The sequence below is a fragment of the Oncorhynchus tshawytscha genome, linkage group LG13, assembly GCF_018296145.1.
Source record: "Oncorhynchus tshawytscha isolate Ot180627B linkage group LG13, Otsh_v2.0, whole genome shotgun sequence".
NCBI lineage: Eukaryota > Metazoa > Chordata > Actinopteri > Salmoniformes > Salmonidae > Oncorhynchus > Oncorhynchus tshawytscha.
Window position 1 is genome coordinate 62085232 of NC_056441.1, and position 16557 is coordinate 62101788.

Here is a 16557-nt window from a genome sequence, read left to right on the forward strand (position 1 = left end):
CTTTCCCTCTCACTTTCTCCCTCCCTCCCTTTCTATCTCTTTCTCTCTCACTTTCTCCCTCCCTTTCTCTCTTTCTCTCTCACTTTCTCCCTCCCTTTCTCTCTCTCTCTCTCCCTCCCTTTCTGTCTCTTTCTCTCTCTCTCTCTCTCTTTCTCCCTCCCTTTCTATCTCTTTCGCTCTCTCTCCCTCCCTTTCTGTCTCTTTCGCTCTCTCTCTCTCTCTTTCTCCCTCCCTTTCTCTCTTTCTGTCTCTCTCGCTCTCTCTCTTTCTCCCATCCTTTCTATCTCTGTCTCTTTTGCTCTCTCTCTTTCTCCCTCCCTCCCTCCCTTTCTATCTCTTTCTCTCTCACTTTCTCCATCCCTTTCTCTCTTTCTCTCTCACTTTCTCCCTCCCTTTCTATCTTTCTCTCTCACTTTCTCCCTCCCTTTCTATCTCTTTCTCTCTCTCTCTCCCTCCCTTTCTGTATCTTTCGCTCTCTCTTTCTCCCTCCCTTTCTATCTCTTTCTCTCTCTCTCTCCCTCTTTCTGTCTCTCTCGCTCTCTCTCTTTCTCCCATCCTTTCTATCTCTTTGTCTCTTTTGCTCTCTCTCTTTCTCCCTCCCTTCTATCTCTTTCTGTCTCTTTCTCTCTCTCTTTCTTTCCATCCCTTTCTCTCTTACTTTCTCCCTCCCTTTCTATCTCTTTCTGTCTCTCACTTTCTCCCTCCCTTTCTCTCTTTCTCTCTCACTTTCTCCCTCCCTTTCTATCTCTTTCTCTCTCTCTCTCCCTCCCTTTCTGTATCTTTCGCTCTCTCTTTCTCCCTTCCTTTCTATCTCTTTCGCTCTCTCTCCCTCTCTTTCCCTCCCTTTCTGTCTCTTTCGCTCTCTCTCTCTTTCTCCCTCCCTTTATCTCTTTCTGTCTCTCTCGCTCTCTCTCTCTCTCTCTTTCTCCCTTCCTTTCTCTCTTTCTGTCTCTCTCTCTCTCTCTTTCTCCCTCCCTTTCTATCTCTTTCTGTCTCTCTCGCTCTCTCTCTCTCCTCCCATCCTTTCTATCTCTTTGTCTCTTTTGCTCTCTCTCTTTCTCCCTCCCTCCCTCCCTTTCTATCTCTTTCTCTCTCACTTTCTCCATCTGTCCTTTCTCTCTTACTTTCTCCCTCCCTTTCTATCTCTTTCTGTCTCTCTCTCTCTTTCTCCCTCCCTTTCTATCTCTTTCTTTCTCTCTCACTTCTCTCCCTCCCTTTCTATCTTTCTGTCTCTCTCACTTTCTCCCTCCCTTTCTATCTCTTTCTCTCTCTCTCTCCCTCCCTTTCTATCTCTTTCTGTCTCTCTCTCGCTCTCTCTCTTTCCCTCCCTTTCTATCTCTTTCTGTCTCTCTCTCTCTCTTTCTCCCTCCCTTTTATCTCTTTCTGTCTCTCTCGCTCTCTCTCTCTCTCTTTCTCTCCTTCTCTTCTCCCTTTCTATCTCTTTCTCTCTCTCTTTCTCCCTCTCCTTTCTATCTCTTTCTGTCTCTCTCGCTCTCTCTCTTTCTCCCATCCTTTCTATCTCTTTTCTCTTTTCTCTCTCTCTCTCCCTCCCTCCCTCTCTTTCTTCTCTCTCTTTCTCTCTCACTTTCTCCATCCCTTTCTCTCTTACTTTCTCCCTCCTTTCTATCTCTCTTCTCTCTCACTTTCTCCCTCCCTTTCTATCTCTTTCTTCTCTCTCACTTTCTCCCTCCCTTTCTATCTTTCTCTCTCACTTTCTCCCTCCCTTTCTATCTCTTTCTCTCTCTCTCTCCCTCCCTTTCTATCTCTTTCTGTCTCTCTCTCCCTCTCTTTCCCTCCCTTTCTGTCTCTTTCGCTCTCTCTCTCTTTCTCCCTCCCTTTATCTCTTTCTGTCTCTCTCGCTCTCTCTCTCTCTCTCTTTCTCCCTTCCTTTCTCTCTTTCTGTCTCTCTCTCTCTCTTTCTCTCTCCCTTTCTATCTCTTTCTGTCTCTCTCGCTCTCTCTCTCCCTCCCTTTCTATCTCTTTCTGTCTCTCTCTCTCTCTCTCTCCCTCCCTTTCTATCTCTTTCTTTCTCTCTCGCTCTCTCTCTCCCTCCCTTTCTATCTCTTTCTGTCTCTCTCGCTCTCTTCTCCCTCCCTTCTATCTCTTTCTGTCTCTCTCGCTCTCTTCTCTCCCTCCCTTTCTATCTCTTTCTCTCTCTCTCTCTCTCTCTCTCTCTTTCTGTCCTTTCTCTCTCTCCCTTTCTATCTCTTTCTGTCTCTCTCTTTCTCCCTCCCTTTCTATCTCTTTCTCTCTCTCTCTCTCTCTCTCTCTCTGTCCTTTCCTTCTATCTCTTTCTGTCTCTCTCTCTCTCTCTCTCCCTCCCTTTCTATCTCTTTCTGTCTCTCTCTCCCTTTCTATCTCTTTCTGTCTCTCTCGCTCTCTCTCTCTCCCTCCCTTTCTATCTCTTTCTGTCTCTCTCGCTCTCTTTCTCCCTCCCTTTCTATCTCTTTCTCTCTCTCTCTCCTCCCTTTCTATCTCTTTCTGTCTCTCTCGCTCTCTTTCTCCCTCCCTTTCTATCTCTTTTTCTCTCTCTCTCTCTCTCTCTCCCTCCCTTACTATCTCTTTCTGTCTCTCTCGCTCTCTTTCTCCCTCCCTTTCTATCTCTTTCTGTCTCTCTCTCTCTCTCTCTCCCCCTTTCTTTCTCTCTTTCTGTCTCTCTCGCTCTCTTTCTCCCTCCCTTTCTATCTCTTTCTCTCTCTCTCTCTCTCTCTCCCTCCCTTACTATCTCTTTCTGTCTCTCTCGCTCTCTTTCTCCCTCCCTTTCTATCTCTTTCTGTCTCTCTCTCTCTCTCTCTCCCTCCCTTTCTCTCTCTTTCTGTCTCTCTCTCTCTCTCTCTCCCTCCCTTTCTATCTCTTTCTGTCTCTCTCTCTCTCTCTCTCCCTCCCTTACTATCTCTTTCTGTCTCTCTCTCTCTCTTTCTCCCTCCCTTTCTATCTCTTTCTGTCTCTCTCTCTCTCTCTCTCCCTCCCTTTCTATCTCTTTCTGTCTCTCTCTCTCTCTCTCTCCCTCCCTTACTATCTCTTTCTGTCTCTCTCACTCTCTTTCTCCCTCCCTTACTATCTCTTTCTGTCTCTCTCGCTCTCTCTCTCTGTAAATGTAATGGTTTGCTATTGTTGCTATATATCTGGATTCAACTCTGTTGGAAAGATACCATCTCTCTGAAATGTGGCCAGTGTAAATTTCAGAGTCAATGTAAACCCTCTTGATTCCATAAGAGCTCCAGTAGTACTAGTACAGCCCATACAGTACAGCACTGTGTATATACACTGAGTGTACAAAACATTAGGAACACATTCCTAATATTGAGTTGCACCCCCGTTTGCCCTCAGAACAGCCCCAATTTGTCAGGGCATGGACTACAAGGTGTTGAAAGGGATGCTGGCCCATGTTGATTCCAATGCCTCCCACAGTTGTGTCAAGTTGGCTGGATGTCCTTTGGGTAGTGAACCATTTTTGAAACACACGGGAAACTGTTGAGCTTGAAAGCCCGGCAGCGTTGCAGTTCTTGACACAAACCGGTGCGCCTGGCACCTACTACCATACCCAGTTCAAATGCACTTAAAGATTTTGTCTTGCCCATTCACACACATACACCATCCATGTCTCAAGGCTTAACAATCCTTCTTTAACCTGCCTCCTCCCCTTCATCTACACTGATTGAGGTTTATTTAACAAGTGACATCAGTAATGGATCACAGCTTTCACCTGGATTTACCTGGTCAGTCTGTGTCTTGGAAAGAGCAGATGTTCTTAATGTTTTGGACACTCCGTGTATATTAAGTGGTACGATGCTGTCTGCTGATAGTAACACTTATTGATCACGCTATACTTTAGCACTACGTCAGCCACCGTAACACCTGCTATATGTATTACATACATAATCGCATGAATCTATAGAATATAGATAAAGACCAAGCCATAATCATACATCAAGTTACGAGTGTGTCTGAATACTGTTCCCATGAGGTATATGTTAAGTTATGAGTGTGTCTGAATACTGTTCCCATGAGGTATATGCAAGCTCCATACAGATAGGCAGCTTGTGAATGTTTAGTATAGGCCTATATATTAATTAGTACTAGGGACCTTTTGTAAACAACCTGCTTGTTGGATGTTTAAGTGTGTGGATGCTTAAATGCATTTAGCAAAGTCTGATGTAATGTATGTACTTCTATCAGTCTCTATTTCTCTCTCTCTCTCACCCTCTTTCTCCCCCTCTTTCCATTCAATTCAATGTAAGGACTTTATTGGCATGGGAAGCATATGTTTACATTGACAAAGCAAGTGAAATAGATAATAGACAAAAGTGAAATAAACAATAAAAATTAACAGTAAACATTACACTCACAAAGTACCCCCCCCCCAACAAAAAAAAAACATGTCAAATTGTCACGATCGCTGTCGTCGTGAAAATGACTGGACCAAGGTGCAGCGTGGTGAGCGTACATTTTTCTTTATTATAAATGTCGCTAACAAAACAAGAAAAACGACCGTGAAGCTTACTAGGGCTATACAGGCCATTAACAAAAACAAAAGGAAAAAAGGGCTGCCTAAGTAATGATTCCCAATCAGAGACAACGATAGACAGCTGTCCCTGATTGAGAACCATACCCGGCCAAAACATAGAAACACAGAACATAGAGTTTCCCACCCGAGTCACACCAACCAAACACAGAGAATAAAAAGATCTCTATGGTCAGGGCGTGACACAAATGTCATATTATGTCTATATACAGTGTTGTAATGATGTGCAAATAGTTAAAGTAAATAAAAAATACATAAACATAAATATAGGTTCTATTTACAATGGTGTTCTTCACTAATTGCCCTTTTCTTGTGGCAACAGGTCAAAAATCTTGCTGCTGTGATGGCACACTGTGGTACTGTCTTTCACCCAATAGATATGGGAGTTTATCAAAATTGGAGTTCTTTTCGAATTCTTTGTGAGTGTGTAATCTGAGGGAAATATGTTTGGCAGGAGGTTAGGAAGTGCAGCTGTTTTTTTGTCAATTCTTTCCAATGTGTCAAGTAATTATCTTTTGTTTTCTCATGATTTGGTTTGGTCTAATTGTGTTGCTGTCCTGGGGCTCTGTGGGTTTGTTTGTGTTTTTGAACAGAGCCCCAGGACTAGCTTGCTTAGGGGACTCTTTTCCAGGTTCATCTCTCTGTAGGTGATGGCTTTGTTATGGAAGGTTTGGGAATCGCTTCCTTTTAGGTGGTTGTAAAATTTAACAGCTCATTTCTGAATTTTGATAATTAGCGGGTATCGGCCTAATTCTGTTCTGCATTCATTATTTGGTGTTCTACGTTGTACACTGGGGATATTTTTGCAGAATTCTGCATGCAAAGTCTCAATTTGGTGTTTGTCCTATTTTGTGAATTCTTGGTTGGTGAGCGGACCCCAGACCTCACAACCATAAAGGGCAATGAGTTCTATAACGGATTCAAGTATTTTTAGCCAGGTCTTAATTGGAATGTTGAATTTGATGTTCCTTTTGATGGCATAGAATGCCCTACTTGCCTCTCAGATCATTCACAGGATGGCCCCGTACAAATCAGCTGGGCTTGACAATCTGAACCCTCTATTTCTGAAACTACCCGCCGCCATTGTCGCAACCCTTATTACCAGCCTGTCCAACCTCTCATATTGTCTGAGATCCCCAATGATTGGAAAGCTACCGCAGTCATCCTCCTCTTCAAAGGGGGAGACACCCTGGACCCAAACTGTTACAGACCTATATCCATCCTGCCCTGCCTATCTAAGGTCTTCGAATGCCAAGTCAACAAACAGGTCACTGACCATCTCGAATCCCACCGTACCTTCTCCGCTGTGCAATCTGGTTTCCGAGCCGGTCACGGGTGCACCTCAGCCACTAAACGATATCATAACCGCCATCGATAAAAGACAGTACTGTGCAGCAGTCTTCATCGACCTTGCCAAGGCTTTCGACTCTGTCAATCACCATATTCTTATCGGCAGACTCAGTAGCCTCGGTTTTTCTGATGACTGCCTTGCCTGGTTCACCAACTACTTTGCAGACAGAGTTCAGTGTGTCAAATCGGAGGGCATGCTGTCCGGTCCTCTGGCAGTCGCTATGGGGGTGCCACAGGGTTCAATTCTCGGGCCGACTCTTTTCTCTGTATATATCAATGATGTTGCTCTTGCTGCGGGTGATTCCCTGATCCACCTCTACGCAGACGACACCATTCTGTATACTTCCGGCCCGTCATTGGACACTGTGCTATCTAACCTCCAAACGAGCTTCAATGCCATAAAACACTCCTTCCGTGGCCTCCAACTGCTCTTAAACGCTAGTAAAAACCAAATGCATGCTTTTCAACCGTTCGCTGCCTGCACCCGCACGCCCGACTAGCATCACCACCCTGGATGGTTCCGACCTAGAATATGTGGACATCTATAAGTACCTAGGTGTCTGGCTAGACTGTAAACTCTCCTTCCAGACTAATTTCAAACATCTCCAATCTAAAATCAAATCTAGAATCGGCTTTCTATTCCGCAACAAAGCCTCCTTCACTCACGCCGCCAAACTTACCCTAGTAAAACTGACTATCCTACCGATCCTCGACTTCGGCGATGTCATCTACAAAATAGCTTCCAATACTCTACTCAGCAAACTGGATGCAGTTTATCACAGTGCCATCCGTTTTGTTAACAAAGCCCCTTATACCACCCACCACTGCAACCTGTATGCTCTAGTCGGCTGGCCCTCATTACATATTCGTCGCCAGACCCACTGGCTCCAGGTCATCTACAAGTCTATGCTAGGTAAAGCTCCGCCTTATCTCAGTTCACTGGTCACGATGGCAACACCCACCCGTAGCACGCGCTCCAGTAGGTGTATCTCACTGATCATCCCTAAAGCCAACACCTCATTTGGCCGCCTTTCGTTCCAGTTCTCTGCTGCCTGTGACTGGAACGAATTGCAAAAATCGCTGAAGTTGGAGACTTATCTCCCTCAGCAACTTCAAACATCTGCTATCTGTGCAGCTAACCGATCGCTGCAGCTGTACATAGTCTATCGGTAAATAGTCCACCCAATTTTACCTACCTCATCCCCATACTGTTTATATTTATTTACTTTTCTGCTCTTTCGCACACCAATATCTCTACCTGTACATGACCATCTGATCATTTATCACTCCAGTGTTAATCTGCAAAATTGTAATTATTGGCCTACCTCCTCATGCCTTTTGCACACAATGTATATAGACTCTCTTTTTTTTCCACTGTGTTATTGACTTGTTAATTGTTTACTCCATGTGTAACTCTGTGTTGTCTGTTCACACTGCTATGCTTTATCTTGGCCAGGTCACAGTTGTAAATGAGAACTTGTTCTCAACTGGCCTACCTGGTTAAATAAAGGTGTTCTTAACTAGCCTACCTGGTTAAATAAAGGTGTTCTCAACTAGCCTACCTGGTTAAATAAAGGTGTTCTCAACTAGCCTACCTGGTTAAATAAAGGTGTTCTCAACTAGCCTACCTGGTTAAATAAAGGTGTTCTCAACTAGCCTACCTGGTTAAATAAAGGTGTTCTCAACTAGCCTACCTGGTTAAATAAAGGTGTTCTCAACTAGCCTACCTGGTTAAATAAAGGTGTTCTCAACTAGCCTACCTGGTTAAATAAAGGTGTTCTCAACTAGCCTACCTGGTTAAATAAAGGGGAAATAAATCAATAAAACAGCTTCATGGAAGTTAGCTGTGACACTGATGTTTAGGCCGAAGTATGTATAGTTTTTTGTGTGCTCTAGGGCAACAATGTCTAGATGGAATTTGTATTTGTGGTCCTGGCAACTGGCCCTTTTTTGGAACACCATTTGTTTTTGCCTTACTGAGATTTACTGTCAGGGTCCAGGTCTGGCAGAATCTGTGCAAAATATCTTGGTGCTGCTATAGTCTCTCTCTCTCTCTTTCACTCTCTCTTCTTTATTTCTCTTTCTCTTTCACTCTCTCTTCTTTCTCTCTTTCTCTCACTTGTTTTCCTCTCTCTATTTCTCTCTTTATTTCTCCCTCTTTTTCCTGTCTCTGTAGCTTGAACCTACTATTGCTAGTATTCTGTGTTACTGTAAAGTATATTGATGTTTAAATGCATGTTAAATACAGCTTGATTTGATATGTCTCTAGGTGTTGAACCTGGTCCAGTCCTATGTGACCCTCCGGGTGCCCCTCCATGTCTCCTATGTGTTCCACTCCCCGGTGGGGGCAGGGGGCTGGCAGCATTTTGACCTGCAGTCTGAGCTACGACTCACCTTCGTATACGACACTGCCATCTTGTGGCGGGACGGCATCGGTAGCCCTCCTGAGGCTGAGCTACAAGGCAAGTCTCACATCAAATTAAATATATTCACTCTTTACAGAATGAGGCAAAAACAAACAAACAAATACAACACTGTCTGGTGTGCTTCGAGCACAGATGATATTGTTATGTTACAGCAATGTATACCTCTTCGATTATAATCACAGCCGTATATATCCCCCCCCAAGCAGACACATCGATGGCTCTGAACGAACTTTATTTAACTCTCTGCAAACTGGAAACGATTTATCCGGAGGCTGCATTCATTGTAGCTGGGGATTTTAACAAGGCTAATCTGAAAACAAGACTCCCTAAATTTTATCAGCATATCGATTGCGCAACCAGGGGTGGAAAGACCCTGGATCATTGTTACTCTAACTTCCGTGACGCATATAAGGCCCTGCCCCGCCCCCTTTGGAAAAGCTGACCACGACTCCATTTTGTTGATCCCTGCCTACAGACAGAAACTAAAACAAGAAGCTCCCACGCTGAGGTCTGTCCAACGCTGGTCTGACCAAGCTGACTTCACACTCCAAGACTGCTTCCATCACGTGGACTGGGAGATGTTTCGTATTGCGTCAAACAACAACATTGACGAATACGCTGATTCGGTGTGCGAGTTCATTAGAACGTGCGTTGAAGATGTCGTTCCCATAGCAACGATTAAAACATTCCCTAACCAGAAACCGTGGATTGATGGCAGCATTCGTGTGAAACTGAAGGCGCGAACCACTGCTTTTAATCAGGGCAAGGTGTCTGGTAACATGACTGAATACAAACAGTGCAGCTATTCCCTCCGCAAGGCTATCAAACAAGCTAAGCGCCAGTACAGAGACAAAGTAGAATCTCAATTCAACGGCTCAGACACAAGAGGCATGTGGCAGGGTCTACAGTCAATCACGGACTACAGGAAGAAACCCAGCCCAGTCACGGACCAGGATGTCTTGCTCCCAGGCAGACTAAATAACTTTTTTGCCCGCTTTGAGGACAATACAGTGCCACTGACACGGCCTGCAACGAAAACATGCGGTCTCTCCTTCACTGCAGCCGAAGTGAGTAAGACATTTAAACGTGTTAACCCTCGCAAGGCTGCAGGCCCAGACGGCATCCCCAGCCGCGCCCTCAGAGCATGCGCAGACCAGCTGGTCGGTGTGTTTACGGACATATTCAATCAATCCCTATACCAGTCTGCTGTTCCCACATGCTTCAAGAGGGCCACCATTGTTCCTGTTCCCAAGAAAGCTAAGGTAACTGAGCTAAACGACTACCGCCCGTAGCACTCACATCCGTCATCATGAAGTGCTTTGAGAGACTAGTCAAGGACCATATCACCTCCACCCTACCTGACACCCTAGACCCACTCCAATTTGCTTACCGCCCAAATAGGTCCACAGACGATGCAATCTCAACCACACTGCACACTGCCCTAACCCATCTGGACAAGAGGAATACCTATGTGAGAATGCTGTTCATCGACTACAGCTCGGCATTCAACACCATAGTACCCTCCAAGCTCGTCATCAAGCTCGAGACCCTGGGTCTCGACCCCGCCCTGTGCAACTGGGTACTGGACTTCCTGACGGGCCGCCCCCAGGTGGTGAGGGTAGGCAACAACATCTCCTCCCCGCTGATCCTCAACACTGGGGCCCCACAAGGGTGCGTTCTGAGCCCTCTCCTGTACTCCCTGTTCACCCACGACTGCGTGGCCACGTTATCCCCTTACACTGTGTATAAGACAGTAGTTTTTTGGAATTGTTAGTTAGATTACTTGTTCGTTATTACTGCATTGTCGGAACTAGAAGCACAAGCATTTCGCTACACTCGCATTAACATCTGCTAACCATGTGTATGTGACAAATAAAATTTGATTTGATTTGATTTGAATGAGGATGTGTTAGTTTGGTGTGACCGATGGGGTGCATTCTGCAGGTGGCCTTTACTGCACCTTTCTCAATGGGTGGGCTATACTAGTAGGGATGTGTTAGGTCGGTGTGACAGGGAGACTGACCGGCTGTATTCTGTAGGAGCCCTGTACCCCACCAGTATGCGTATCAACGAACAGGGTCGTCTAGTGGTCAACTTCAGAACAGAGGCTCGATTCAGAGGACTGTTTGTCATATCACACTCTGGTATGTTCACATTATCTACTATTTTCATACAGTACATCCATGGGCTTAAACTAGTAACCCACCGTATGTATCAAGTGTCTCAGAGTAGGAGTGCTGATCTAGGATCAGGTCCATGTAATCTTAAACATTGTGATGTAAAACTGATCCTAAGTCAGCAGTCCTACTCTGACACGCTTGAATCTGTACATATTCCCCTTCAGTTCTCTATTAGCCTTACCTGTGTCTGTACCCAGCGTCCTCTCTGTCGTCCATGGTGATGTGTGCGGACCACCCTGGGGTGACCTTTAACCTCAGCCTGGTGAGGAGCGAGCCCACCTACAACCAGCCCATGCAGCAGTGGACCTTTACATCAGACTTCGCTGTGAGGACAACATCTTTTCTTTTATCTTTAATACTGAGTTATCAATATAGAGTATATACACTGCTCAAAATAATAAAGGGAACACTTAAACAACACAATGTAACTCCAAGTCAATCACACTTCTGTGAAATCAAACTGTCCACTTAGGAAGCAACACCGATTGACAATAAATTTCACATGCTGTTGTGCAAATGGAATAGACAACAGGTGGAAATGATAGGCAATTAGCAAGACACCCACAATAAAGGAGTGGTTCTGCAGGTGGTGACCACAGACCACTTCTCAGTTCCTATGCTTCCTGGCTGATGTTTTGGTCACTTTTGAATGCTGGCGGTGCTTTCACTCTAGTTGTAGCATGAGACGGAGTCTACAACCCACACAAGTGGCTCAGGTAGTGCAGCTCATCCAGGATGGCACATCAATGCGAGCTGTGGCAAGAAGGTTTGCTGTGTCTGTCAGCGTAGTGTCCAGAGCATGGAGGCGCTACCAGGAGACAGGCCAGTACATCAGGAGACGTGGAGGAGGCCGTAGGAGGGCAACAACCCAGCAGCAGGACCGCTACCTCCGCCTTTGTGCAAGGAGGAGCAGGAGGAGCACTGCCAGAGCCCTGCAAAATGACCTCCAGCAGGCCACAAATGTGCATGTGTCTGCTCAAAAAGGTCAGAAACAGACTCCATGAGGGTGGTATGAGGGCCCGACGTCCACAGGTGGGGGTTGTGCTTACAGCCCAACACCGTGCAGGACGTTTGGCATTTGCCAGAGAACACCAAGATTGGCAAATTCGCCACTGGCGCCCTGTGCTCTTTACAGATGAAAGCAGGTTCACACTGAGCACATGTGACAGACGTGACAGAGTCTGGAGTCGCCGTGGAGAACGTTCTGCTGCCTGCAACATCCTCCAGCATGACCGGTTTGGCGGTGGGTCAGTCATGGTGTGGGGTGGCATTTCTTTGGGGGGCGCACAGCCCTCCATGTGCTTGCCAGAGGTAGCCTGACTGCCATTAGGTACCGAGATGAGATACTCAGACCCCTTGTGAGACCATATGCTGGTGCGGTTGGCCCTGGGTTCCTCCTAATGCAAGACAATTCTAGACCTCATGTGGCTGGAGTGTGTCAGCAGTTCCTGCAAGAGGAAGGCATTGATGCTATGGACTGGACCGCCCGTTCCCCAGACCTGAATCCAATTGAGCACATCTGGGACATCATGTCTCGCTCCATCCATCAACGCCACGTTGCACCACAGACTGTCCAGGAGTTGGCGGATGCTTTAGTCCAGGTCTGTGAGGAGATCCCTCAGGAGACCATCCGCCACCTCATCAGGAGCATGCCCAGGCATTGTAGGGAGGTCATACAGGCACGTGGAGGCCACACACACTACTGAGCCTCATTTTGACTTGTTTTAAGGACATTACATCAAAGTTGGATCAGCCTGTAGTGTGGTTTTCCACTTTAATTTTGTGTGACTCCAAATCCAGACCTCCATGGGTTGATAAATTTGATTTCCATTGATAATTTTTGTGTGATTTTGTTGTCAGCACATTCAACTATGTAAAGAAAAAAGTATTTAATAAGAATATTTCATTCATTCAGATCTATGATGTGTTATTTTAGTGTTCCCTTTATTTTTTTGAGCAGTGTATTTTAAAATCTGATTTCTCTGTGTCTTTAGTGTAAAGACTTGGGACTAGCATATGCCATTTACAGAATTTCTTTCTTAAGTCGTAGTGTGTTATCGGCACTACTGTAAAATAACTAAAAGTAAAAATATATTATTTGTTCTAAATGACCTGATTAAATAAAGCTTCAACCTGAAGTAAATAACTGTGTCTTATGTCCCCTCTCTCTCCCAGGTGCGTGACTACTCAGGTACCTACACAGTGAAGCTGCTGCCCTGTACCTCTCCCCCCAGTCTGGAGTACTCCCTGCCTCCTGTCTGTAATCCCAGAGAACCTGTCACCTTCGACCTGGACATACGCTTCCAGCAGGTCAGATCACCCGAGGATTAACGTTACTACAATCGTGCTATCTTCTAGAACCTTAAAGGGTTCTTCGGCTGTCCCCATAAGAGAACCATTTTTGGTTGCAGGTAGAACCATTTTGGGTTCCATTTAGAACCGTCTATAGAATGCGTTCTACATGGAACTCAAAAGGGTTCTACCTGAAACCAAAAAGGGTTCTCCTATGGGGACAGCCGAAGAACCCCTTTGGAACCCTTTTTTCTAAGAGTGTACATCAATGTCATGCCATTAAAGGTGTCTGTGAGATGACAATCTTTGAGTTCACACAGAGATGTACTTTAGTGGGAAACAGCTTAGGAGGTGTAGACTGATGGTAACACTGTGATTGGTCTGTTCTCTGATGGTAACTGAATGGTATGTGTTGCCCTATCCTAAGATGGTAAAACTTTGTGTTGTGTGTGTCCTATCCCAGGTGAGTGACCCGGTTGCGGCTGAGTTCAGTCTGAACACTCAGATGTTGCTGCTGTCTAAAAGATCTCTGTGGCTGTCTGATGGATCCATGGGCTTCGGACAGGAGAGCGACACCGCCTTCTCACAAGGTACTGTAATGCTACAAACCAACACCGCCTTCTCACAAGGTACTGTAACGCTACAAACCTAAACCGCCTTCTCAACAAGGTACTGTAACGCTACAAACCAACAACGCCTACTCACAGGGTACTATAACGCTACAAACAAACACAGCCTTCACACAAGGTACTGTAACGTTACAAACCAACACCGCCTTCTCACAGGGTACTGTAATGCTACAAACCAACACCGCCTTCTCACAGGGTACTGTAACGCTACAAACCAACACCGCCTTCTCACAAGGTACTGTAACGCTACAAACCAACACCGCCTTCTCACAAGGGTACTGTAACGCTACAAACCAACACCGCCTTCTCACAAGGTACTGTAACGCTACAAACCAACACCGCCTTCTCACAGGGTACTGTAACGCTACAAACCAACACCGCCTTCTCACAAGGTACTGTAACGCTACAAACAAATACAGCCTTCTCACAAACACCACCTTCTCATGGGTCCTGATTAGAAGTAGTGCACTACATAGGGAATAGGGTGCTATTTGGGATGGAGGTAGCCCCATTGACTATCTGTTTGATTGATTGATTTATTACTGTATTAACTCACAGCTGATCTCCTCCCAGGGGATATGATCTATGGCAGAGTGATGGTGGATCCAGTCCAGAACCTGGGAGATTCCTTTATCTGTAACATAGAGAAGGTGTTCCTGTGCACCGGCGCGGATGGATATGTGCCCAAGTACAACCCCAACAACAATGAGTATGGCTGTCTGGCTGATGCTCCCTCGCTGCTCTACAGATTCAAGATCATCGTAAGTACAGTACAGTACAGGGCCCGTAGTGCATTATGTGGGGATCATTTGAGATGCAGACAAGGACGTAGTACAGGGTAAATTCACATAAATACCCTATAGACCTTGACATGGTCCAATATTGGTACAGTGTTTACTAGTGTTTCCCTCTCCTCCTCCAGGATAAGGCCCAGCCAGAGACCCAGGCCAGGTCGTTTGGTAACGTCGGGTTCAGGGCTCTGCTGGCTGTAGACGACCCTCAGGCCCTGGCCCTGGTCAGACAGCCTGGATCTGACGGCTTCAGCATGGACTCTACAGCACTGTTCCAGGTAGTTCCTGGACCCTACGCAACAGAACACAACACACATCCTGCTTATTTACACCACACTATTTATCGATGACAATTCCTGTTATCTTTGAATCTTGACGTATTCTTTCTGCCAGTGGTTCTATAGCAAGCGTGAAAAGAATAGTGGAGAAGAAACATCCCTGTCTAATTCCTATTTCTAACACTCACTTCCACGGATTTAACTTGTAAATGAATGATATACACCCATTGATTATTTACGAATATAACTTATACTTGTAAATGCCTCATGAGCTTAGTTCAACTGTTGATGAATTTTAGAGTCATTACATTTCTCCAGAGGCCCAAAACAGAGGCAGGGTGGCGCTTTGTTATCGTTTCAATGAAAGACTCAATGAAAGTTTTAATGATCAGCAGTAGGACCAGAAATTGTTCCTTTCATTGTCAAGTAAACTACCCAGCCCTTATGACTAACCCTGTTCCTCTGGTGTCCAGGTGTCAGCAGGGAGAGAGTGGTTCATCCACACCATCTACACTGTCCGCTCCAGAGAGAATGCCAACAGGGGCATCGGGAAGAGAAGTCTGGAGTACCACACACTCATCCAGCACAGCAGTATGTCTGCAGGAGGCCACTCTCTGACCCAACACAGCAGCATGGACAGAGAAACCCAGCGTCAAACTATGTCTGCAGGAGGCCACTCCCTGACCCAACACAGCAGCATGGACAGAGAAACCCAGCGTCAAACTATGTCTGCAGGAGGCCACTCCCTGACCCAACACAGCAGCATGGACAGAGAAACCCAGCGTCAAACTATGGCTGCAGGAGGACCGTCCCAGTCCCAGTCTCGCTCCAGGCGGTCAGCAAACGGGGTGCCAGACCTAACAGAGGACATCGGCCTGGACAACAACCGTGGCACCAATATTCTCCATATCTCCCTGGACCTTAGCCGCCAGCGCCGCACCAGCCCTGACCGGGAGGTCCTCACTCGGGGTGTGGTGCCCAGGGAGCTGAACCATCCTGTGGAGAGCGAGGACGGCCTGGTCTTGATCATAGGGATCCTGGTGGGCCTCCTCCTCACCATCCTCATCATCATCGTCATAGTGCTAACCGTACGGTCCAGAGAGGAAAATAAGAAGAAGATGGAGGTTCCCACGGCAACATCATGCTCCACTGAGCCCATGATAACATCAGGGTTCACTAGCGGTGGCTTGGACAGCTCAGAGGTCTGATAGACAGACAGACTTCCTTCGACACGACCACTGAGACAGACAGACAGACAGACATTCACCACATAAAAATAAACGCTGACAGATAAAAAATATATGTGCCTATTTGTTTTGTTTTTTACATTGGGACATAAAAGAGAGGGATGGGACAACTGAAACAACACAATCAACAATGAGAGTTTAGTTCTGTACAAAAACCTACTTGAAATCTTGCAGCTCTTCTGCTCTGCTGTAGGGGAGACCATAGAGGTAAAACAATCTTATCTATATGGGGAGACTGCCCCATCTAGGGCAGTACCTGTAACCTGTTCTGTTTAAGGCACTTGCCCACGTTTATTATTGCTTTGTTTTATGATGTCACACTTGATCCCAAAAACGTTTATGATTTGTCCAAAGGTGCTAAAGCAGCAGATGCCTCTGTTCTGTAAGATGGATGGTGGTCCAGTGAGTTGGTAAAAGACCATGTAGCAGGGCTATTCAGCTCCAGGCCTGTAGGGCAGCAACACTGATGGTTGTCTTTTCTACCTTGTAGTTCATTGATTGACTGATTGATTGATTAATGTTACTGATTGGCTAGAGTGGCCCACAATGTAATCAGTTCCTGATTAGAAGGAAAGAATGAAAGCCAGAAGTGTTTCTACCTTCCAGGCCCAGAGTCAAATACCGGTATTCCTGGTATTCAGTATGAACGCAAAATTGGCATAGAACTGTCATAGTTGTTAACGTGTGCTTGTTATCCCGTGTCAAGCCACTGTCAATAGTCTGCTAACACTGGGAATATGTCCTACTGTAATGTCCTACAATAATGTCCTACTGTAATGTCCTATTGTAGCTCTCTGTCAGACCTGGGTTCAAACACTATTTGAAATCTTTCAAATATA

The 16557-nt window shown here is 45.9% G+C and overlaps 1 protein-coding gene across 1 annotated transcript in view; it reads left to right on the forward strand.

Annotated features, from left to right (window-relative positions):
- The window catches only part of LOC112265448 (FRAS1-related extracellular matrix protein 2-like), a 149746-nt gene extending 133756 nt beyond the window's left edge, over nucleotides 1–15990 (forward strand). Inside the window, exons 19-26 of the mRNA XM_042296117.1 lie at nucleotides 8145–8337; nucleotides 10341–10445; nucleotides 10679–10806; nucleotides 12657–12791; nucleotides 13237–13363; nucleotides 13976–14163; nucleotides 14325–14471; nucleotides 14945–15990. Of these exons, the coding sequence (XP_042152051.1) occupies nucleotides 8145–8337; nucleotides 10341–10445; nucleotides 10679–10806; nucleotides 12657–12791; nucleotides 13237–13363; nucleotides 13976–14163; nucleotides 14325–14471; nucleotides 14945–15679 (1758 nt within the window). The 3' untranslated portion in view covers nucleotides 15680–15990. The remainder of the gene's footprint in view (nucleotides 1–8144; nucleotides 8338–10340; nucleotides 10446–10678; nucleotides 10807–12656; nucleotides 12792–13236; nucleotides 13364–13975; nucleotides 14164–14324; nucleotides 14472–14944) is intronic.
- Nucleotides 15991–16557: the final 567 nt, after the last annotated feature.